The sequence below is a fragment of the Monopterus albus genome, unplaced genomic scaffold (assembly GCF_001952655.1).
Source record: "Monopterus albus unplaced genomic scaffold, M_albus_1.0 scaffold139.1, whole genome shotgun sequence".
NCBI lineage: Eukaryota > Metazoa > Chordata > Actinopteri > Synbranchiformes > Synbranchidae > Monopterus > Monopterus albus.
This window is the reverse complement of record NW_018128019.1, coordinates 266,868-292,697: the sequence shown is the minus strand read 5'-3', so window position 1 is coordinate 292,697 and position 25,830 is coordinate 266,868. Positions and strand designations below refer to the sequence as shown.

The 25,830-nt window shown below is 41.2% G+C and overlaps 1 protein-coding gene and 1 long non-coding RNA gene across 4 annotated transcripts; one reads left to right on the top strand and one right to left on the bottom strand.

Moving 5' to 3' along the window:
• Positions 1-3,201: 3,201 nt before the first annotated feature.
• cdc42ep4b (CDC42 effector protein (Rho GTPase binding) 4b) lies at positions 3,202-25,830 on the top strand. Of its 3 annotated transcripts, XM_020613846.1 has the most exons (4): positions 3,202-3,375; positions 7,226-7,271; positions 16,600-16,733; positions 22,357-25,830. In XM_020613846.1, exon 4 carries the CDS (start codon positions 22,533-22,535, stop codon positions 23,502-23,504), a length of 972 nt encoding a protein of 323 aa, XP_020469502.1. In that variant the 5' UTR covers positions 3,202-3,375; positions 7,226-7,271; positions 16,600-16,733; positions 22,357-22,532; the 3' UTR covers positions 23,505-25,830. The 3 variants fall into 3 exon arrangements, with proteins under 3 accessions (XP_020469502.1, XP_020469501.1, XP_020469500.1); XM_020613845.1 differs by lacking the exon at positions 7,226-7,271; XM_020613844.1 differs by lacking the exons at positions 3,202-3,375; positions 7,226-7,271 and adding an exon at positions 4,021-4,230.
• Positions 19,986-21,862, bottom strand: LOC109967929 (uncharacterized). The gene is made up of 3 exons (XR_002276014.1): positions 21,704-21,862; positions 21,510-21,615; positions 19,986-20,836 (listed from the first exon to the last, which is right to left on the bottom strand). It is a non-coding gene; the product is annotated as an uncharacterized LOC109967929 (long non-coding RNA).

Below are 25,830 nucleotides of genomic sequence, written 5' to 3'. Positions count from 1 at the left end.
CCTTTTTTTTTTGTGTAATCAACCACTGTGTACTATTCGGGTGTGACTGTATTGTCCCAAATACTAACGCGTATGAGTGCGTACGTGTGGATGTGTGTGTGTGTGTGTGTGTGTGATTACACTTTTCTGTGTACGCTTTACAGATCATTCACTGTGTGGTTATAAAAAGATTGTCCTGCAGCAACTGTAAACCTGCCTGGAGTAACGCCACACAGGGTTGGCACCGTCGAGCCACCTGCCAGGCGCACTCACAAAGCTATAGTGAAGACCTAGTGGTGTGTTCCTAGTTTCCATAATTCAAAAAAGGAAAAAAAATCATCTATTTCTTTTCTGTAGGGTGATTTCATTGTATGCAACAAAAGCTTATCATACAAAATCTGAATGAATATATGATCACAGTACATTTCTGAAATAAATTATTTTTCAATGTTAGCAGTGCTGGTATTATATTGTAAATGGAGTGCACTGATGATGAGGTTGACTAATTCCCTTTATACTTTTCAAAAGATAAAAATCTGTTTGAACCTTGTCAAGATGGATGAAAATATGAACTTGCCTACTGCACATTGGTCTCTATGAAGAGAAACACGCAGCAGCTATAGGCTAGTGGTGATATCACACCTAGATTGGGGAGGTTGTTGAATTTGTCTAAAGATTTATCTCTAACTTGTCCTCATGACCGCAGTTTTCACTCCTTCAACATTATTATCCCTACATGATGGACAGATTTGTGCTCTTTCAGGCAGCATATGGTAACAAACGTATTCACACATGATCTCCTGTGAGCCTCAGAGTGAGAAGAATGCCAACCACCTGCTGCATTGACACCAATGTATACAGTGTTAGGCAGGTGGTCATAAAGTTATGGCTGACTGGTGTATAATTTTTGCTACCATGATACATACACAAGAGTTTTAAAATTCTTCCTCATATGAAAATAATGCCACAGAGAGAAGTGGTTTAGTGTCTGATAAGATTTCAGATTTAAATGTGTAACAGGACTTCCTGGTTCAGCCCTCCCAGTTTTTCTGACAGGCTATTTTCAGTCTTTCAATTGTTTTCCCATACAAACACTGAATATGTTTGATAATGAGGGTATAAAATGACACAAAAAGATAAAGAAAAAAATCTGAGAAAAATATGAAACCTGTAAAAATGTGAAAGCACTTAGTGTCAGCAACGCTCTGTGTATAAGTGGTCTTTGTAAGCACAGGTAGGATCTGTCGATGGCTAATTAGCTGATGAAATTCCACCCATGTGTTACTCAGGGCAGCAATAAATTGGATCAGTGCAGATGCTGTGAAATCCTATTATCTGGTTACAAATGTCCCCTCATGACTTCTTCATCTTCCTCTGTGCTCCCAGATAACCACAGTTCATTAGCTCATCATTTGTACCTCAGTTGGCTAAACTGCCTTACTTGGCCCTTTAAACATATCAGACTGTAAGTGATATTTTTTATGTATTTAGAGCATACATAATGTTGTGGAATTATTTTTTAAACAGTAGCTGAACTAATGCACATAGTTGCATGACAAACACATGAACAGTGTCAGAGAGATGCTAATAGGATCACAATCAACTTGATCTAGGGGTAACCTTCTACACACAGGAGAAGAGAGGAGATAAGATGGGATAGGACAGAACAAGGAACTGGAACAAAGCCATCCAGAGCACTAATCCCTTTTTTGAAAATATGGGAAATTTCCGTCCAAAAGAAGACTCTCAAACAGGCGCCATTTCACTTGCTGAAATGTTCATTTCTCTCTTTCTCTCTCCCTCAGAAAATGAATGGCAGAGAAAAGAGCGAGCTGGTGGTCCCTCGTAAAAAGGGAGGCCACCATCCTAAATAACCCTGATAAGCTTTGGAAACCCACAGTTGGAATATTAAAGGACACAGGCAGAAGGTGTAGTTCAAAAGCATTTGAAACTGAATTTAATTGCCTCATTTGTGAGCTTCACTAAAGGTGGTTTGGGAATTTCACAACTGGCAGTTGGAGAAAGGATACTAATTTGGGAAAGGGGGATGTTCCCTATGTGCCATTCATGAATGCCTTTCTAATGTTCTGTTTGGTGGATGCTGAAATTGGTTTCTGACTTAATGTGCAATATGGGAAAGAGCACAAAAATGACTGTAACCATTTTGGTAAGTCCCTTTGCTCGAGCCAGCCTCACTTTCATTTTTCCTCTGGTTTCCACAGTGTGTGGTTCAAGCAAGATTTACTGAGGAATTCGAAGCAACTTGAAACAGACATAAATTGCTGAAATTGTTGAATGAAGTCATTTGGTTGCAATTATTTTCAGCGCTGTGCCAGTTTGTCCAGTTGACAAGTTTCCACTAGAAAAGAGCATCCCTCATATCCTAGTTTCTGTAGCTCTTCCAGGCTGTATGCATTATATAACACAAGGAAGCAATAACTGAATAAGAGGCCCGCTTCAGGGTAACACACCATCATAGTTTTTTATTCTTGCACAAACTTACTGAACTTCTGAAGGACCCACACCAATCCGGCCATAAAGCTCTGTGCCACTAATTGGTCCATTGTGTAATAATATAAGCCTAAAACCTGAGGACTGGATAAACTAAAGACACAAATTCATTTTCACATTACCTTAATGTTACACATAAAAGGTTATAAATTTGCTTTGAGTGAGAAATTAAAGACCCTTTTAGTGTAATCTGGAAATGGTCAAAAATAATTTAAGTAACGGTCACAACATTTTTCCCAAGTACCTTCATGGATATTGTGAGTTAATCATAGCCTAATATAAAACAGTATGTCTGAACCTTTAGTTATAGTGATGGGCTACTTTCAATAGATTGTCCTAATGATGCACAAACCACAATCAAATGGGAAGAAACATTAATTTCTTCTGAGGAATTTGGTGAGCAATTTGAATCAATAGGTGTAAAAGTGTAATCTAAAGAAGGAAACCCAGTAGATAAACAACATGAAGGCATACAAATTCACAATTGCAGCACTAACAATTATTTCACAAGACATAATGGAGCAATAATATTTTCAGTGTGTTTAATTCCATGGTAAGGACAAACGAGATTAAAGGTTGACATTTTGCATGTGGAAAATTCATTTTTTCATTCACAATAATGCTAAAACAACACACACATATAGTAGGATAACAGTTTTTACATGTTTAATGCATAGTCAAAGCTGGTGGCCCTGCCATTGCGTTTTTCGAAACTACGTCATTTCCTGTCGCCAGCTTCGTTTGTGTGCTGAGAAAAATACATGCTATCAACCTGAGAAAGGAATTACAAATACATTTTTGGGCACTGGTTAGGTTAATATTATTGTTTTAATCTAGAATGTTGGAGGAGTCTATGAGAATCCAGGAAATACCATCAAAATTGTGGTGAGTGTTGTCCAATCACTATATATATTTTCGAAAAAGTCACAGTGAATTTAGCTTAGCTTTTGTAATTGGCGGTTTTTGTATATTACGCAAATGTAAGACACAGTCTGGGGCTACTGCTAATTTGCGTGTTTTAAGAGAACTGTTTAAAGGTCTTGACAAATAACTTCCTGTATATAGTGCAGTATATTAACTGTCCGCCATTTTAATAGAGTGTTATGGTGCTGTGTGTGTGTGTGTGTGTGTGTCAGTCAAAACTTCCACACAAATAGTGCCCATGGCTAATATGCTACTTTCTGCTAGCGATCCCATAATGCAATGCGCTGACTTGAGTGACTCTACAACTGTTGGTGATAATGACACGATTATTAAGTGTCCGAAACCAGAATTGTCTGCTCAATATTGAGTGGATTCTTGATGTAGTCTACAATATATAGACTGGAACGATTGATGGCGTTAGATAGTTGTGAATTTTCCTCTACCAGGTTGAAGTTCTGTCAGTTGTTTCACTCTGTGGACTAATGGGAGTGTGTCCTTTTCTACCGCAGCAGGAGGTGGTGCTGTCCGACTGACACAGGAGAGGAGGAGGAGGAGGAGGAGGAGGAGGAAAAGGAGGAGGAGGGGGGAAAGGGGGAGGGGGTAGCAGCTTTGTGCGCCACACAATTACAAACTAAACGGACATTAGATTGGCAAGGCGGGAGCTAGTGTGCTGCTACTCTCCGTCTTCTCCTATGTAGGAAAGTGAATTTATAGTGACACAGTCGCTTCACCTCCGGTGCTGCTGTTCTCCTGTGTTTACGAAGAGTTGAGTGGAATATACGGTGAAACTTCCAGTCGCTTGGAACGAAGAGAAGGGTAACGATTCTTCATGTGTGATTGTTGTTGTGGACTTGACTTGACTTGACTGGACTGTAGTCTTCGGCTGTATTGCGTTTGTTCAGGCTAGTTGTGTTAGGGTCGACTTTCAGTGATTATTCGGCTGTAGCTAGTGTGTCAGATGTAGTTCGGGCTCAGCGATCAGACGTATCAGACTAGTTTTCAGTAAATCCAACCGCGTGAAATCTGCATCTTATTTGAATGTCCTGTCTGCTAGTGGACAATCAGCTTGGTTGTCCCATATGGAGCGACAACAATGAGCCCTCTGGCGTCCCTTCTGTCCTCCATCAGCCTGGTGTCGACTGGAAAATAAAGGACAACCCATAACATTATGAAAGACACCACTTCAGTTAAAGCAAACATTTCCATGGGTCCAAAATGTGCTGTGCAGTTGATTCTTTGTTGCCAAATACCCTGAGAATCTTGCCTTGTGTAATCTGGATCCACAATTTTTTAAATCTATCATTGGAGAAACATTGTTTAGTCTGTATTAAAAAGAGTTGTTGTAATCAGGTCTTCAGTCTGGATCATCGCCATGAAGTTTTGCAGGGATCCTTAAACTGTTTTATGTCAGGGGATGTCCAAGATGTTACTGTAGTACTGACCCGATATAGATTTTGGCAATGTAAACACATGAAGGGAGTCATTAATTGACTTAAATAACAGTGAACGTAAACTACTTAACATTTGGGAGCCCCTCTGGGCTCACACATTAAAATAAAAACGTATTCTGTTTCTAGATATCCAGTGGTAGGAATTAGGTTCCAGAGTTTGAAATAAGTGTCCCAAATACCTATTTTCAGCTATAGGACCAGATATGGTTTAATTTGAGCAGGCAGATGGACTTAGAAGCATCAGTTCTCTGCTGAGGGAGTTATGTAACATTAATACTGTGCAGTGGGGGCACACAGTTTAATCTCTGGGACTCTACTAGGAGCTGAACAAACTACACAGAAACTTCTGTTTCATCTCACACTCCCAAATTTGTCCAGCTTCCTGCTTGTTTAGTGAGTCATTCCTGTTTGTGTTTACAGACCTGGCACTTGTCTCTCATGGTCATCATGCCAGATGAAATGGTTAATTAACTCTAGAATGCCTACTGTCGCTAAATACCCATCCAGCCTTACTCATCAAGCTCTAATTGAAGGCTGTATGCTGTGTGCTTAACTTTAACTATGCTGACCGTAAAGCCTGCAGGTCCATTTTATAGTAGTTGGTTTCATTATTCCTCACTCATCATCAGTAATCAAATCTTTGTTCATGATAAATTCTCAGTCTGGACAAAAGTAGGAGGACATGTTGACTAATGAGCTTGGCTTTGGTGTTGTCTTTGTACAAATGTTGCCCTGTGACCTCCCTGTATATACACGACCACTCCCAACAGTAACCCTGCTATTGGCCACTATTTGTCCTTTTGCTTGATGAGTAATTTGTCCAACACTGTTAGGAGAAATAAGGATGCTGGAAAACTAATGCTTGACTGTGTGTGGTTGAAGTTGACTGAGAGGGTTTGGGCCAAGGTCAGATTCTGTCTGATCACCAGTCCTGCCAGCAGCACTGCTTTTCTCAGCGTCTTCTTGCTTTTCTGTCTTTTTCAGTGTCAGAAGTGGTGCGTTATTGCGCACGCTCTAGGCCTTTCAGTGTTCAGCTTCTCTGGAGCTGCCAGGCACATATCTCTCTATCAAGACCTATTGTGTGCAGTGCAGGTCAAAGGGTAGGGCTAGTATGTGTGTGTGTGTGTGTGTGTGTGTGTGTGTGTGTGCACACATCATCTCTGACTGCTTCTTTTTTGGCAGTGGAGGTTATTTCTGTTTGCTCCGGAGGATACTGCTGCTGCTTAAGGAGGAAGCTGGCTACCTGCCCGACTCCAGCTCTGCTGAGGTCATTACAGTTTTATACTGGAAAGAGGGCGTGCACTAGGGAGGCATGTGGAGAGGCAGTTGGACTACTTTGCACTAACTTCAGGCAGTTTTACACGCAGTTAGTTAAAGTGGAGGGTAACTCATTTCCACTTGAATCACCACTGACTCTGTATTGTTTTAGTGTGTCTGCAATCCATAGTACATGGAGGTTTACAGTATCTTGGATGTTCCTGTTGCTTCTCATACTGCAGGAAATGCCTGTGTAAATTGTTTGCAGCCTCAGTAATCCACCCACCTTTGTCTAAAGCTCCTCAGGAGGCCGGCAGAGGATGAGGACAGAGTGTCTTGAATTATTCTGAGGGAGTTAGATGCAATTATTGAGAAAGGAGGGAAAAACCACCCACCAAAAACAAAACAGTGTGACCAGAGCAAAACTTCTTTTTTAGTCATCACTATTAACTTCTGACACGTACTCAACATGGCAGCTATAACATGTAGGAAAATATCCCATAATGGAATATTATGCTATCTTGGAAGTGTTTCAGTGATGATGTACTCAGAGCCCTGAAGCTGTGGAAGCCTTGCAATTGCTGTTGAGTAGTAATCACTGAAAAGTAAAGTAGTTTTTTCAGCTGTTGATACTGGAAGGTATTGAGGCTTATGTTGAACTCCCTGAGTAGAGTTGTTTTGTCTCAGAGAATTAAAGGATTCACTGTGCCTGCAGAGAAAGCAGCATGGTCTTTGAACTTTGAAGAGAAATCACGCTGAGGGTGTTTGAGTTGTCTTTGCACAGGCTTTATATTGAAGCATAATTAAACATTATGTCCAACTACAAACAAGAGAAACAAATGAACCAGAAGTCCATCAATCAGTATCTGTAAGACAAAAGGTCCCCTTTTAAAGTGCCATCATTTAGTTCAGTTCTTTTTGTGGTCCCTTGTAACAAAGATTTTTGCTGGCAAACCCCTCACCCTTTGTTAAACATGTTGATGGTATATGACAGGGTCAACAAAAGACAGATTTTTAAAATTTAAAATTGCCAGTGATTCACAAGATAATTTTTATAACAGAAACATTTTTTCTGTTTCTCTGTCCTGTTAATCATTTTGCAGTCCTGTGATTTCTCTTGTGAGCCCTTGTGAGTTCCCCACCTCCCAGGTAAGGAACCACTGGTTTAGAGCCTTAAGCTGATTTCTTTTAACTAGAAGGTTAGTATTAAGCGTTGAATAGTTAGAGAGGTCAAGACTGTGATGTGTTTCTGAACACAACCTGCCTGAAAATTAAGGCTTCAGTACTATGTCAGTCAGTCAGAAACTTTAGCTGATTTTAGCACAGTGACACCATAGGCCCTTTATCGTCCCATTTCATAACATGTCACGGCTGTTTCCAGAAACTGGGACCACTGTTGTCTTTTTTTGTGTGTGCAAAGATCTGTGTGCACCTTCCACTTGATCACACTGATCTCTCTCTGTTTTGGTTACTATGAGGGTAGTGTGACTATTGTGGAGGAAAGGAACCAGTTCAACAGGAATAGTTTTCTGTAAAGAGTGTAATAACACTCCTTGTTGGAGCTGTAACACTCCCTTCTTGACAGCTTCCATGACATTTTGACACCACAGCCCACTCACACTAAACGTGTGCTTTAAAATACCACATAAAATAATACAATTTTTATTTCATAGCATAACATCATCATCACTCCTGCAGCACATGTAGGTATCTTTGTCCTAAATTGCATTGTTTAAAGCTGTGAAACCAGTTTTGATAATTCTCATGTCTGTGATAAAGGCAGTTCCAGTCAAGCAGAATATGGCCAGCTGGTGAGTTGTTTCCACATTGTATTCTACCAGTTCGGTGCAGACCTTCATCTGTCATCAGGTGACACACCTGGCCAACTCGTATCCTCTTCAGTATGTGATCACAGGGATTTTGGAACATGTCATAGCTTTGTTGTAATTGTTGTGTTTGGTAACTTGGTGGTTTGCTAATAACCACCGTCGGGGATGAGAAGCAATTCCAATATACCTAGGTCTTATTCTTTTACACTTGTCTTTTATGTCTTTTAGTCTGGGTGTAGAGAATGGGGAGGAGTTGAGGGTGCTGAGAGACTTCTTTCTGTGTTTACTAAAGTCAAACTCAGTCAAAATTTCTGCTGAATTTAAAGTTTTTGGTAGACTTTAGGATACTTGCACTGAGTTGAGACCATGAGTATGAGACTATGAGCCAGATTGACATAATATCCAAATTATACTTATTAATGAAAATCCTGAAAACGCCCCTTTAAACAGCCAAATTGTCATCTCAGTGTAATTTTACAAAGTAGAAAATCTCCTACTCAGCAGCTGATGACTATTTATTTAAGAGATACTGTATCAGCTGGGTTGTGTAAATGAAAAACAGTCAGTGGACACAGGCCTTAGTATCATTCCAGAGTTTTCAAAACTGGTACCCTGACTTTGATACCGGTTCCTAAATAATAATCTTTCAATATAAATTTTATAAAATCAATTGTGTGTATATGTACAGTCGTAAAGATCATTAATTTTATTTTTCCATTCTTTTACATTTTTGTGCATTCCACGCAGTTTCACAATATAAAAAGTAAAGCTATTTACCATAACCCTAAGTTCTGTTATCATTAACATCAAAATTCAATAAAAATTTAAAAAGCATTTTTCAGTACGCAGTGGTGTTGAAGTAATTTGATCGATGCCATAAAAGTGTTGAAGTTGGATTCCCAGCACCAAGTGGGCCTGTGTTTCTTTGTGAAACATATCTATTATAATCCAGCCCCTGAGTGCAGTTACTCCTCCCTCAGCTCTGTCATCTGGAGCAGCGCTGATGCAGGCTTCTGTGGAATAGACAGTTTTAACCACGTATGATTGCATTAAGCTTCCCTCCTCCATCCTTAGTCACTAACGCAATAAGGAATTTGGTTGTGCAATATATGTTGGCTTGTGTGGGTCATATATTGAAAACACACATGACTGGTGGCTTGCAGTTGGTCATTGTGGTCCAGGCCTACTGAGACAACAAAGAAAGGCTGTTGGTGTGACTGTGCCCTTGAGGTGATAAATTCACACTGAGAAACTAGTTCAGGGAGCTGGGAACAGTCCTGTGAAATATTGCGTCACCATGGTTGTGAGATGATCCTGTGAGAATTAGTGGTTCTTTTATGAATAAAGACCAACACATCTTCCTGCCTGAGCCTCTCGAGGACATTTCCCAGTCAGAAATCCAGTCTTGTGAATGAACTGTACTGGAAGGTTACACCATCTTATTATCATCTTGGGCCTTGGTCTTTTTGTATCAAATCAATATGATTCACTGTAAATAGCAGGTGTTGTTCATGTAGTTCAGCCTTTGGGATCCTGTGTTTGTGTTTTCTGTTGTCCTTTACATAAACCTGCATGTGGTTTGGGTGTGCCAGAAGGGTTTGGCTCTGCTCTTCCTCTGTACTGCTTTGTTCTTTCTCCTCTGTTGCGATTTGTGACATTGTTGGTTCCTCGGTTACAGAGAAATTTTTGCTGCCAATTGGAAACCAACAGGGTGTGTTTGTTTTAGAACTGTATGTCCGTGCAACAGTAAACTGAGGCCAACTCTTGCTTGTGACCCTTGAACCTATTTGACTGAGAACTGTTGATGGACTTTAAGCTTGGGTCATACACATGTAAACAGCCACAGTATGAAAACTTGCCTGGAGGCACAAGGTGTCTGATGCGGTTTCTTAATATAATCTGGTGGTGATTCCTGAACACTCTTAGGAAATTTGATCATGTGGCCAGTTTCAAAACAGCCATGTATTACATGATGTTAAGATATGGCTTTTATGTTGTCAGTTGTTTTCTTGTATAGGGCTACATCTAATGATTATTGTCTTAATTTATGGTTTTCCAAAAACAAAACAAAAAATCAGAAGTTGCCATTCAATTTTTGTTTGTTGTTGATTGACTAATTGTGTCATACCCATCTTAGAGCTTATTTGAGTTAAATGGGAGTGAACTTAGCTGCTGTGTGCATAATTAGCCTGTATTAGATTATAGCATGCATATTGATGAACTGTCTCAGTGAGTTGAGCTGCTGAGATGTAATCAATCCTTGGGTGCTTAGTTGGACATTTCCTGAAGAGCCATTTAGGAAAAGCTCACACACACATTCACACACAGCAACCGTGACCTCCTCACAAGCAGCACAAACCAAATCACAATGGATGTAGGTAAATCAAGCCAGGATGCAATTATGTTAACAATGTGCTTTACGAGTTCAGGAGCCGTGTGTCCGTGCCTGTCTTTATCTCCATCCTGTTCTGGAGTTTCTCAGCTTGTCAGCTGTTGTGAATTGCTGTTATCAGGTTGAAGTGGCCATGTTGTGGCCCTGCATGTTCTCTTTTGTCAGCAAGTGCTTTGTGGTCTGCCGTTGGTGTCATTAAAGTTAGCACCATGGGGGTTTTTATTAACTCAACTTGTCAGTGAGGTTTCGTTGCCTGAGGCCTTTAAAGCTGTTTTGTGTGTTTCACTTCAGCGGGGAGGCTGCTGATATAGAGGCCAGGAGCCATTGAGAAGATGACTCAAAGCTGAAAACGGTAGCTTATCTTCCAGTCACACTGAGGTGCCTCCTCCTTTCATCAAAGTTTGTGTGTGTGACTATGTGTTTCACTGAGTTGCGTTAACCAATCAGGAATGTGCTGCATCACGTGATAAGCTGTAGACACCGTGAAAGATATTCTGTGTCCTCCTGCAACTATTTTTAAAATGTTGCGCTGCCTGCCCTGTACACCTAGTGCCGAATAGAACTTAAGGCAGAAATAAATCACTTTGCAGTCATTGGTTAAATACAAGGAGGAGGCGACAGTGGTGTAGTGGGTAGAGCAGTCGTCTCCCAACCAGAAGGTTGAAGGTTCGAATCTTGGTGCCTCCAGTCCACGTGTCGAAGCGTCCTTGGGCATGACATGGCAGAATCATTGTCACGTGAGACTGAGATTGCACAGGAGTCTAAACTACACTCACAAAGTGATTTATTGTGCAACCCTAGTGTAAGCCTCTGGCATGTCTTTTGTAAGGGAGTATTTAGTGTTCCCTGTCTTGTTAATATGATCCTCAGTGGAAATTCTGATGTTTTGTGGTCCAGCAGCTATTGAACGGTTATTTCAACTGCCTGGCTCAGATCCTGCACTCTGATACCAGGCGTGAGACTGATGAGGTGAATTCCTGTGATTAATCAGATATGCATGTACACACACACAGTACTGTAGAATCCCCCCACTGTAGGCGTAATGAGGGTTTGGGTACATTTCATGCAGGGGACAGTGAAAGAGCGTCTGTCACTGTGCTGCAATGACTGAGTACACTCAATCACCCCTATAGGGTGTGTTCCTCTTCAGTGCTTCCATCTGTGCCTTTCTTTTTACAAAAACTCCAGTGGGAATGTTGCTCCACTAGTTTGTCCCCTGTTTCTGGATACCAGGATTTGTAAAGATTTTTGTAAAAATCATTCAGCATAGTCATGTGATGATCATGTTGCAGTGTGTGTTGGGGTTGTAATAGGAGCTTATGCAACACACCAGAAGTAGAAGATGGATTTTGGAGTCAGATAGAGGAGGGCAGAGTGTGGGGCAGTGGGAGGTTGGTTTGCTTATGTTTTTTGGGTGGACGGAGGTGTGGTTTTTGCTGCCCTGAGCGCCAACTGCACAGCACAGAGGGCCGGCCCAGGCATGCTGGTTTTATTTGTTCATGTCGAATGTGCTGCTTTTAATCCTGGTTTTGTTTCTGCCAGTGCAGCATTGGGGCCCTGGAGGCACTACAGTACTACAGTTAACACACAAACGCACATAGGGCCTGTAGTACTGGGTCAGCAGTCCTGCTGATGTAGGTATATTTCCCCTGCTAAGCAGTCTGAACGTATCTCCTAGAACCTTTAAACATGTAGATGAAAAGTGTTGTCAGTGTTCTGCAGTTCAACATTTCAGGGTGAGCATCCTCTACTATAGTTAGGGTTTCTTCATGTAGCTATATTGCCACTGCTTTTAAATGTACTTAAGTCAACCTTTGCCATATATGAATATTTGAACAGTTGCTCACATGACAACCATGATGCACTTTTTCATAGTAATTTAATACTAATCTCTGCTTCTCTCTTTATTGGAGCTTTATTAGCTTCCATGGTGCATGGTTGTGTGGCATAACAGGACTCCCACAGGCTATAAACTTTATTTTTACACATGTAACCACAAATTAAGTGTTTTTTCCACATTATTAAGGACAAACTGGTGTTGTAGATACTTGCGTAACTGGAACTCTTTAGGGTGTGGAGTTTAATTTAATAGTTCCTGTGCGTCATGTGAACCTGTTGACATGGAGGATTTTGCTACTTAAGGTATTTGAAGGGCCCTGAGGAGATTTGATCAAATAAGGCTTACATTTAATGTTTTTCACAGAATGCATGCATTTTCAGAACCTTGGAATCAGAAAAAAAAACTTAATTCAAGATCCACCTACTAACTTCTGGTCATCTGCATCAGTACAGGAGCAGCTACAGGCCAGAGTCCACCTTGTATTGTTAATACTGGCTTCTCTCTGAAACTCCATGCTGTGGTAGTGTTGAATTAAGTGTGTATTTACATGCGTTGGATGTGTTTGCTGCTGAATCATACTTTTCTTACAGTTAGAGTTACACCTTTGTAAAACAGGTATGTTCTTCGACACATGGGTGGTGAGGCTATGCACCCTCTTCATTATTTGTGTTCCAGATATTTCTGCCATTTGTCACTGAGGTTTAGCCCTCAAGCTGTGTGGCTAGATATGAAGCTGAACAGGACGAACTGGTTCCCTCTGTGGCAGGCAGTACCAGGGTCTATGAATGGAGAAAGAGCAGATTACTGCACAGGGTTATTTGTTGGTAATAGGTCATTACATTACAGTAGATACCCACAGCAAAGGTCTTATGTTGCTGTATAACTCACACACTTTTAAACCGTCTTCTGATTCACTTTCCAGGTGTTAGACGAAGCAGAGCTAAGTTTGTCTGCTATATAAACAGTGTATTTTTTTTAATCTTTTTTTATCTATCCACTTAGTTAAGGCCAGTAAGTAGAGAGATCTTTGAGGCACATGGAAAAGCACAGTGAGGTGAGAAGGAGGCTTTGCTAATGAGCTCACACCGTGACTATAGCTACAAGATGTGAGGTGGAATCAGATACATACACAGTTGATGTATTGTCCTCTCCCCCTGTGGGAATCAGATGTTTGGTCTTGAGGTTGTGGCCTCACAAAGTAGGGGCAGATGACATTGGCTGACCTTCTTTGTCAGAGTTTGGAACTTTCCATTCTTGCAGCTCCATTTATTATTTGATTAGCAATGTCATCAGTGTTGTTGGCTAACTTGTATATTAATTTGCATGCTAATGTTGCAAACAGTGGGATTGAACAATGGAGGAGATTTGGACTCATTCAAGGTTAAACAAAGCAGGTTTTCTTACTGCTCAGACAGGAAAGTCTCTGTTCAGCTTTACATCTTTAAAATAAGAAAGTGAGTACTTGCAGCCAGACTAGGCAAGAGTTTTATGTGAAAGTGAGTATTAAAACATTTGTCCAAATGAAATTGTGGAACTGGATATGGAATATAAGAAGTCATAGCAAAATCCAAGCTGGGAGTAACAAGCCTGGCAGCGTTAGTAAACATGCGGTTTGGGTACAATTTACTGACCTTATTTTGGTTTTTATGAGGTGCTTGATAAAGTTGTTAATCTGGAACTGGAGAAGCATATTCTTCTAAATTAAATTCACATTTCATTCTGTAGATGTCAAGTTAACTTGCTAGTCAATATGTAGGGTCCTGTTAAATGAAGGATTGTGTTGGCTGTGAGGGGGCAGGCAAAGAGGGGGAGGTTCTGGGACACTGGGACACACAGTTTGGTCCTTCCCGGTGTTGTGGGCCCAACTCAACAACACGACATGGTGTTGTGGGCCCAACTCAACAACACAACAGTTAGTGAGAGGATGCTCACTTGATGACCCTGTAGATTTACCTTCATTCCCACACAGAACTTGTATTGGTGTTGGTGATAATATAGTTACAGACTCAATGGACTCGTTAATAGTCTTCTTTTGTTAGGCCATCTCGATAGAACAGTGTCAGTGGTTGGAGCGGACCCGGCTCTCAGAGGTGACTGCCATTACAAGCCAGCTGGACCAGCCACTGCTTAACCTGAGCAAATACAATGCAGATGCTGTGTGTCAAGCCATGTATCTGCTCTTTGCTTGGGTGATGTTAGGATTCAGGGATGCTTTGTGTTAGGTAAGTTAAGTTAAGGGTAACTTAGGTCTGGAAAATGGTGCTACTTATTGTGGGGCTCTGAAGATTTATGATGGCATGGCCTGACACTGCCCCTGTTTGGGGCCAAATAATTAGTAAACATCATTTAACTCATATACTGAGCTTCCATATGAATGCTCTCCCATTCTTTGGCACATTTAATTGTGCATTATTGACGATACCATCTTGTGAATAAGTGATAGACTCTGATTCCTTTTTAAAAAAAAATTAAATGCAGTCAAAAATAAAACCAGAAACTCTTGCAGTCAGCATGTGCCTGTTGGTTTAACTTGGTCCAAAGCGTCTTTCTTCTGTTCAGTGAGTGGAAGTAGACAAAATAGCCAGGGAAAGTGGAGGATTGTAGGGCACCTGTGATCTGCGGATTACACGAGCGAGGCTGAACACTGAGCATGGTGGTGGTTGTGATGTCATTCTGTGCACACCAGAGTCTGCCGGCATCATAAGATGCTCTTAATCATTCATGGCCCTGTCACCACTTGTCTCAGTTTGAGCTGAAGTCATGTGGCACTTTGAGTGCTCGGTTACATAAGGACTTTGTCACTGGCTGGTACGATGACTGAGGCAATAAATCTCAACTAAAACAAACACCATTATCTGTATTACCTCTTTGTGCATATCTAGTCGTGTAGCACAAATATGTTCAGCTAATGTGCAAGTTTTTATGTCTGTAATGTAGCTGTGTCATGGTAATCTGTTTAGGCACGTGAGACCGGAGAAGAGTGCCGAGGTGGAATTTTTCCCACAGCTGAATTAAGTGTGAGATATGGGCCAGACTCATCTCGTGAGCAATCACAGTGCTATGGTGGTGTTTTTCTATCTGTCTAGACACTGATGTGAAAGAAGATCTTTAGTTTAATTTGTTCACAAGGAAGTTATACATTATTTTTCCAACATTCACAAAATCTGATTTTTCCTGAGATGCCAGAATTCTGCATGTTATTTTTTTTTTCTGTGATCTAGAATATAATCAGACATTGTATTTAAAAGATATAAACAGGGGCTAAATTTTGTGAAAGAATGGGTAGGGTTTTTTTTTAATAACTGGAAAACACGCATTTCTTTTATATGTGATCATTTAATAGAGCTACACATTTACATGCAGAACTTTGAAGCAGTTTGTAGGGTTTTACAGTAGTTTGAAATAGCAAAGTACATGACACTGATTTTCTTAACTGATCTTTTCAAAAGTACTGAAAGGCTAGAGCTGAATATGAAAGGACAGCCCGCGGGTCATAGTTAATCTTTTGTCCTGCCTACAATGAAACTTTGAAACTGTTCCCAGGGGCCCCCAAAGTCATAAAATGGGTCATTTCCCAGCATGGCTTAAGGTGTGAGGGTTGCACCTTTTGATATTTGAGCACCTGCTGACATCTTTTATGCTGAGGTTGAATGTCCTCTAGTGACTTGGCACATCAAAAGTGTTCCCCTTCAGCTATATAGCACTGTGGCAATTGTCTTAGTGCCTTGCATCTGGCCACCAGGAAGGGTTAATCCCTCTGAATGAGCTGATCTCTCCATGAAGGAGATGAAGTTTTTCCTCTCTGACTCCAGCTAGGTTGGAGTCAAGAAGCGTGCTTGGTAGCCCGCACTATGCTCCGATGTTGCCATAGAGAAATACAAAACCTGGGGCAGCAGAAAGGAACATACCAGTTGAGTTGTCAGTCATACATTCAGCAGCCTTTTGTGCAGCAGATGCTAACTGGCTACTGCACAAGGCTAGGGTTGCAGCGATACAAGATTTTCACAGTATGATAACCATCTCAGAAAATATCACGGTTTCACTGTATTACACAGTTACTGTTATTATCAGCCATAACCACCCTCAAAGGGATGAAAACAGAAGGGTCTCTTTGTTTAATTGCAGGTGACTGTGCCAGTTGAGTTGGACTGCAGCACTAGATTGACCCTAAAGAATTAACAGTATTACAGACATGATAAAAATACATAGCAGGTTACTAAAGCATGTTAGCTTGCATGCTAGCACCAGTAGTAGAGGAAGTATTCATATCTTTTACTTAAGTAAACATCGTCTACTCTGTTACAAGTAAAAGTCCTGCATTGACTAAAATTCAGTGTTATAATTAAAGTATTAAATGTAGAAGTGGGCTACTCAATGCTTAAAAATGTTATACTATAATATATTATTTCATTACAGGTAAAACACGCTGGAAGCGAGACGTAAGCACTACTGAATTGTGACCCCATCCACACTTAAAGCGAGACGTGAGAAAAGCTGTCTGGCTGTCAGCAGGACAAAGGATTTTTACCAGGCCGGCCAACAAGACAAAGGTACTTGTAGGGTATGGTTCTTGTTACCATTGCCAACTCTGAGAGATGAGGCAGTCCAAGTAACTTCAAAACAGTGCTGATTTATTCAAAGGATCACAGGTAAAATTAACATTGCACGCTCAGGTATCTTGCACCTCCGTACTGCACGCAGGCAGATGTAAGATGAAAGACCCTGAACCCACCAGGCCTATACATTATATCCCCTCGGTTGGGCTAGCCCCATACTACACAGAAACGTCAACCGAGACATCTGTTGCCAGCTTTGCAGCTGGTCATAGCAGTAGTCAAAACATGAAGTAAATCAATGTGTGTGTCTGTTGATTAAGTGGTGTGTAGCTAAAAACATTCTCACACGACCTCTAGTAACATGTCGTGACTTAAACATAAGAACATATTATGGCTAAGGCTACAGTTCTACACGTCATAATAATAATATTAAACATCCTGTCTGCTGACAGTCATCAACTCTTCTCTCTAGTTATCCTTGACCAGATGTACCCTGTAGAAACTCATAAGCATGACTAAGCATTTAACAGTCTAACTAGACATCCTATCTCCACTAAACATTTCTAATACATAAAGTATCTATCCAATTTCTATCTGGCTAAAAATACCTAACATACTGGACCAAAATAGTTTGGTATAATGGAATTCTAGCTGCAGCGTGAGATGCAACTGTTCAAATGCAACTGTTGTTTTCATTAGTGATTAAACTGCTGATTATTTTCTCCGTTAATTGACCAGTTTATAAAACAGCAGTGAGAAATGCTGTCACAGTGCTCTAAACAATGGTCACAATAGTTTCTACTTTACTGTATGACAGCATAGACAGACACGAACATGTTTGTGAGCCAGGAAAGTGTGTGTGTGTGTTTTTCTGGGGTCAGATCAAAATAAGTGAGTGTCCTGTTGTAAGTCAGAGATCAGCGAACAGACAGACAATTATTAAAAACTTTTTCCATAGCGTGTTTTAAGACTGGCATTTATATGCTGACAGATTTTAATGTTCAGTATTAAAGTAATAAACATACTTTGATCTGCACAGAGGGATGGTGTCGAAGGTGGTTGGGTGATTCAAAGTAACCTCAACACTGCTGCTTTAAATTTCCATGTTGGTGGATGATGGAGTTGTTCTGCTGCATATGCATCAGGAAGGGCATCCAGTGTAAAACACGTGCCAAATGTCAACATGGCATGGCGACCGACCCCTGATGGGAAAAGCCAAAAGTGACGATCACATGGTATGACAATTTTCATCCCATGATATACCATGAAACTGGTATATCTCTGCAACCCTACATTTTTCATCTATCAGGCTGCCCCCTGTTCGCCCTTCCATTTGAATAGATTTTTGTCTGAGATGCAAATGTTTTCACGGGTGACGTTGCGGGGTGGGGGTGATACGCATACTGCCTAGAGCGTGGGTTCAGCTCCAGTTTCAAAACTGAGAATGATGGGCTAGCTGTCTGGCTAAAACAATCAAACCTCTTGTTAATGCCAATAACACATGGAGCTAGTGGACTCACATAAGTGGGTGTTTTTGAGGTCCTGTTTCAAAGCTTGACCCACTGCTGCCTCTCAGGCTGCATGCGGGCTCTTGCAGACTTGAGCTCGTGTACAGACACGTGGACATGGAAAGCATGAGTTGGCTTTAATTGCCTGAATGAGGCATAATATCAGGTTATTGAGGCAAAGAAAATTGGTTTAAGTGTGAACATGATTTCTGTTGCATCAAGAACTCCCTTGCTTTCCTTACATAAAAAAGGCTTTTATCTATCTTATGGCTGTTTCCAAATGTACTGGGAGTTTTCACTGATGTGGGTTCAGTGAAAACAGAAACTGAGGCAGCAATAAACAGAACAAGATATTCTGGTAGTGGTGCTCAAATGCTGTCTTCTAGGTTAGAGGGACAAAGGCCAAAACTGAGAGAAAAACACAGATAACTAGCAGTGGAAGAATTTTCTCTCTTGACTCTAGGTTTAGAACAGAATGTAGCAGATTAGGTCTTAATGAGTTATGCAGTAAGTCAATCCACGCTGAAGAAATGTTCTACTTCATTCTTTCCCCCCCCTTTTCCCTTGATTCCGGCCCATTTGAATAGTTCTAGCTTACAGTATCCTGTTGGCTTGCTGGTTATGTAACAGTTAGGGGCCAAAATGGGAACTAAAGCACAGCAGTGATAGTGGACACTGTGTATCCACTTGAAAAACTGAATGTGACAGCAGCCTGTAGAGTTTTTATAAAGAGCTCAAAAATGTAGCTGAAAAATTATACAGCAATATTTGAAGGAGAACTTGTTTTTGTCATGGTGAACAGCAAAACAACTGCTCTGAAGCAGAGCTGCAGCGGTATGCCGGTTTCACAGTATATCATGGTATGAAACTTGATGGTTATCGTACCATGCATCCTTTGCTTATTACCAGTATAAAGATAGAAACACAATGCATGCACACCTTTCTTCCCCAGTTGCCTGTCAGACTCCACAATGGGCGCCACATGCAGCAGACAGATGGCTAAGAGGAGGAGGCTGAAATCACCAAACTACATTCAACAGAAAAGAAATTAAGAATCAGCAGCACAAGTTTAACAAAAATTAAAACCTTCAAGAACACCATCCCCCTGTGCATTGTTTAATCCCAAACAATAAAAATGTGCCATTGTATAAATGTCTGTCATAAACTGTGCTATATAAATAATTTTCCCCATTGTCTGTTCAAAAAAGGATTCACACCGATCCCAATCTGACCCCAGAAATGCACGCGCAAATTTGCTGGCTCGCCTGAGTGTCATCTGTTGTACACCTATCGTAAATTAGCAACTATTCTGATCATCGTCCTACGGCATTTTTACTTTTTTTTTTTTTAAGAAAAAAAAATCATCTGGTTTTAGGTAGAAGACGTTTCACCTCTCATCCAAGAAACTTCATTGGTTCTGTCCGGCTGGTGTTGAGCAGGAGATATTTATCCCCCTGGGTTGTGTTTCAGTCCTTCGATGGCCAACAATGTCATCATAGCCCAGTAATGGTGAGCGTTGTTACCTGTCTTTGAACCATCACATGTGGACCTTTGAGAAAGATGAAACCCACCACAAGCCTTCCAACAGACAAAATCAGGACCCAGGAGGCAGGTAGCACCTTCTCAAAGGAGGGCTTTGGCTGCATTAGAGAAGGAGGTGGAGGCTTTCACCAAGCATATCAACTCTGTGGATATCAACATCAAGTTCACACATGAGGATACCAAAGATGACTTGTCCGGTTCTGCTTTTAACATCTAAGATATCAGGTCTCTTAGTTCTTCACTGTACTCCATGATCCACAGCTGGAAAAATGGGCCCCCTGAAATGAAAATATTTATGAAGACTGAAATATTTTGTGGGATTAGACCACAAGTTGTTTTTATGAAAAATGTGTCAAACAGTCTCTCTTATCTCAGTATCCTCATGACAGGACTGAGTCTTCCCATTTCCCACAGCTGTGTCCTGTGGAAGGGTTGTTCCATCCCTCAGTGTCAAGATCATCTTGGATTGGAGGCAGGCTGTGGGGAAAACAGATACAAAATAGACTAAGTTATTTTGTTCTGTAAACTTTTGGCCCATCTCAATACTACGTTAAAAAAAACTGGAGGACAATCCACTGAAGTAGGCAAACAAAATAAGGAAGAACTGCTCACTTTAAGATGTTCTTTGGTTGGGGACACTTCTTCCTGAAGCTTCCCTTACCACAATCTCAGGTCCATTGTCCCCACTCACTCTTAAACTTGCCCAAAAACAAAACTGTTATCAAACTAAGACGTGCAGTGTTTCAGTATTATACAGATATTCTTAAATTCTACAATTGCCCTTAAAATGAGTGAAAACCCACATGCAGTCTGAAAAGCAGAAGTAACTACAACTATGAAGCCTAATTTGATATTTTAGAGAAGTGTTTTACTACTATACACTTGAACACTGATGTAGTTTTAAGTGCATGGAAGTTACTTAGTTAATATCAAAAGCAAAACAAGACTGCATAGAGTACCTGGATGGAAAGTCAGGTTTCTTTGCAGCTTCAAGGATGAACCCCAGAGCCATGGATGCCTTGTTTTTGCCATTTGAAGAATCAGGATCTGTGACAATACATACATGTATAGGGTTAAAACTCAATGGGCTACTCAAAGTTGCTTACACGTTTATCCACAGTGAATTAAAAGATAATTCTATTTACCAGCTGTACAATCAACTTGCTGTTTCACTTGAGACTAATGAAGGTCATTCACTATGTAGTTATGACAATGTTTTCCATAAGCATTACAGATAAAACACTGGATGTTTTTACTAAAACTTCATTATCATATAGTAAGTGAAAGTATTGCACCAGTTCATTCTGACCCTGTGTACAAACGTGGTGCATACAAATGCAGAGTGAAAACACCTATAAAGACACTAATATGCACACCTTACAGCTGTCTTAGAACACCATATATCAAACTAGGAAGTTTGTCAGTGGAAAAAATGGGTCAGATTGGAACAAAGAATGAAATGTTGTATGCAATTACAATTTATATCAAATTGCGAATCGTCACACTGACGACTCGCATGTTTACATTTGGCACGTGTTTTACGCCCGATGCCCTTCCTGACGCAACCCTGATTCGAACCCGGGCCGCAGCGGCAAGAGTGCTGCGCCTTAACCACTAGCCTACCAGGGATGGCTCAATAATGCACCAGAAATTATGATCAAATAATATACATCAACATGAAATACATTCTATTATTATTCTGCACAGTGACTCCTTTTACCTTTGGTAATTTAGGTATATTTCGCTGCTAATGCCATGGAGTCATGATGTTTTGATTAATTACTCTGACTGGCTTTTTTACTCATGTGAATCCTGAAACCAGCAAGCTGCAGACAGAGATGTATATATTATGTAATATACTGACATAATATACAGAAATATTGCACATAGACTAAAAAGCATAGGTGGACTTACCCTGAGCCTCATTAGGCAGTTGGCATTAAGGGCCTTGCCTAAGGACCCACGGCTGGAATTCGTGCCTTGAAAGGGGAAGTGAACCCCGATCCTGCCATACCAAAGTCAGTGGTGTTGACCACCGAGTGATGCTACCCATTCAATAGGCACAACGAACTGTTACTGATCTCTTCTATTGGCTAATGCAGCCTAACATGTGAAAGAGGGTGAGGCACATTTTAATTGCATAAAACAGAAACATTCAAATTAACAAGGTACCACAGAAACGGTCACACAGTCAAAGCACTACAATGTTGCACAGTGACACACACAGGTTGGTCTGCCTTCAAAATACATCTGTCCGATGTCTGTAAAAAGTTATTTTTCTTTTAGAACTTTAAAGCATTTAATTTCTAACTCTCACTTTGGGATTGAGCCTTCCACTGTTTTGGGAATGCACTCACCTTCAGCAATCAGCATCCACATGCATTTTCTTCAGGAAATGCATTTGTGTAGTTGTAGCTGATAATAACGTGAAAGCCTGATATTTTCTGAGCCGGTTATCATACTATGAAAGTCTCAAACCATTGCAACTCTAGTAAGATGAAGGTGCTTTGTACCAGAATGCTTTTCTTTGCCATTATGCTGCGGTAATACTCTGTTCTTCTTCATAGGCTGATTCAACTGGAAGATGAAACCTGAGCTGGACGACCAGAATGGCTGCACACATTAAACACCTGGAATTACTCTTGCTTTGACAACATCTCATACAATCACCAAAGAGGAACTTCTGAGCAACAAGACATCTCAGTTTTGTTTCTGTCTGTGGACTAAGAAAGACACTGCCAACATGCCTATTCTCAAGCAGCTGAGCAACTCTAACCAGTCGAAGCGGCGTTCTCGGATTGACCTGACCGCAGAGATGATCAGTGCTCCACTAGGAGACTTCCGCCACACAATGCACGTGGGCCGAGGAGGTGATGCCTTTGGGGACACTTCATTTCTTAGCTCCCACTCAGGAGAACCTCCCAGGGAGCTGGAAACAAAGCAGAGCTCCAAACCAGGGCTGCTGTCCCGCACTTTCAGAAGTAGCAAACGCTCTCAGTCTGTAGCCCGTACGGACCACAGTATGATGGCGCCTTCCGGTGGTTCAGCCAGCTTTGTGAAAAATGCCATATCCTTGCCTTACCTAAATGATGAGGCTACTAGAGGAGGAAACCAAGTGACAAAGAGTGTTTCCTCCAGCCCCATGAAAACACTGACAGAGATTGAAAGCAAGCAGATAAATGGAGCAGCAGCTATGGCGACACATGACACGGAGTTTGATGAGCGTAATTTTGGCGAACTGACAGATTTGCCTCAATCCATGCCTAAAGGAGGCGGGATGAAGCACGCAGAGTCTATTATGTCCTTCCATGTTGACTTGGGGCCCTCCATGCTCGGGGACATCTTAAGCGTGATGGAAAAGAAAGGCTGGGAGGAGGACGACCTCGGCTATGAGGAAGGAAAAGGTAGTGAGGGTGGTGCGTCACCCTCTCACATTCCCCACATAGATGATTATGTGGAGGATCAGGCCCCTGTCAGGCCACCCCGCAAAAAGGACCAGGAGAAGGCCCTGGTGGGCCCCTACTCCCCGGAGCTACACCACCACAATCTGGACAGCAGCTCTGTGTCCAGCTCTGGTTCAGCCACCGAGGAGAAACCCCAGTACCACCGCCATGACGCCGACACAGACAGTGCAAAGTACAGTTCACCACATGGGGATGACAGAGAATTCACCTTCATGGATGAGGAGGAGGAGGATGATGAGATTCGCGTGTAGACAAATGTGGTATCACTGCTATGAAGGAGATGGAGAAAACCAGGCATTGTGGACGGCTGTCACAGCCTGGAACAGACACAAGAGGGGTTTAGAGGCAGGGCCACGTGTGTGTGAAGCTTTTATAGATCAATCTAATCTCTGTACATGTTATCCAACACCATACCTAAAACCAACTAAGCCTTATACACTGTGCTGTAGCAATAAGATGTGAGCTGAGTGGCACTCTGGAAAGGTTTGGGTTTGTTGCAGGTCTTTGTAACACCAAATTATTGAACAGAATCATTATTATATTCAGACTCTGTCCTTGTCAAAGGTGCATCAGCCAAGAGCAAAAATCAGCAAGCTACTTAATCACATTTGTTTTAAGGAGTGAAAGGTGACCATGAGCTTAGAGAAGTGCAAACCAACTGTCAATCATATGAATATCACATTCAGAGGCATGAGGTGAGCAAAGGTCACGTGAGGTCACAAACTTACTGTGCTCGTGTACTACAGGGAGGACGAGAGAAAGGACAAGTGAAACTCAGTAGCTTTGTAATCCCTGAGTGTCGGGGTGATCATGGAGCTTCGTTTGCCAGTAAGAATGTTTTGGCATAAACACTAAAAAGATAGAGCAGTTATAACTTTTATTTTATTTCTCTGACTTTAAGATGTGATTTCTGCTTTTTTTGTACATACAGTATCTACAGTAGCCTGTTGGATTTGAGTTGGGTAGTTTAGCATTTCACCATCATCTCTCATTCTTTAAACTCAGACAGCTGGGGTAGTGGTAACGTGTGCTGCTGGGTCTTAAATGTTTTGATTTGGGTTTTTCTAAGGTGTTTAATTTCTTTAACAAACTTCTTAATGGTACTACAGAGGAAGCCAGCTTTTTTGCCTAGTAGTTGGCTAAAGTGCACTTAATTATTGGACTCTAGTAGACATAAGTGTCTAAGCGACATCACAGCTAACGTTATCACGGTAAGGCTGTATTAGGTGATAATGGCAATGTTTTATAAAATCACTTTTTTGTGTCAAAAATGTGAATTGTGAAAAGCGAGACTTTTTGTATGTGTTCTGTGTCCTGTACTTTTTAAAGCGACAGGACAGGTGGCAGTTGTGACCAATTATGTATTTGCTGTGGTGTCACATCTCGTCCCACATCTTCACTGAGGTTGGTAAGATTAGCAGGTCGGCAGAGAGACGAGAAATGTTTGAAAGGCAGTTGCTACAGTAGGAAAGAATGGTTGTATCAAAATGAATAGTTATGGCTCACCAAATCCAGCTCCTCTATAGATGTGTCCAGCTCGTCTCTAAGGATTTGTAAAAACATGTACATGGGGAGCTGTTTAATAGACGGGGAATCAGGTACATCTCGGGGCAGTGAGAGTAGGAAATAACTCCTAAACCGGCCCCACAGGTGATAATACTGGCCTCCTCTACACAGCCCAAATCACACAGTAAGAACAGATGATTAAATCAACCAATCATCTGGCCTTTCCCAGGCTACTCATTAAATGTGCTGGATTACTGGCCCCCAGCCAGCTGGAGCTACTCCAGGAACAGACAGGTGGGCTGTTTCTCTAGCTTTTTGTCTTCACTTGGTTTTACAATGCAGCTTCACTCAGCTACTTCTAGTTACACATTAGTCAGAAAGGGGAGGTCTTTCCTGTCTGCTATCCATGAATAATGTCTTTTTTATTTAGTATTTCAAAACTAATTCCCACATTTGACAAATGGGAGCTTTCTGTTCCTGTTATGGCACCGATGCAGGGGTGTGTAGTATTTAGAATCAGGATGCTGTGTGATTCTGCCTCAGGTTACTGTAATGTTTCGAACCGTGTCTACATGATCAGGCTGCAAGAAGTTCTGAAATGAAACAGGAGGGAACTGCCAGGTTTATCTTATCACTGGGTGACATTAGCAGGATTTTCTTTGTTTGTAGCTCTGCACTAGGGATGGGCATTTCAAGCTAAAATGCTATTCGATATTAGCTAGGGACAATTCGGCAGTTATTTGAAGATCACCCCACCAAATTACTGAGAGTTCCGCTCTGTGTTGGCAAAATTTAATGACTATTTGAATATTTGAAAATCATTGCCCATCCCTAATCTGCAGGATTAGTCAGATCGTACTCACATTTTGATGCAAATGGACCAAATGTAAAGTTGTCTGCTTCTGTTAATCCGCTGAGAAACATGGCGTTGTTGGAGCCTTTGAAAGAAAGAACAAAAATACTCCTTATCTGCTGCTGCCGTTTTAATCAAGCAATGTAAATATCATTTGTGCCACTGATGATTACAGTAAACACCCTTTGTTCGCTGCAGTGTGACTATGGGGTACTAGT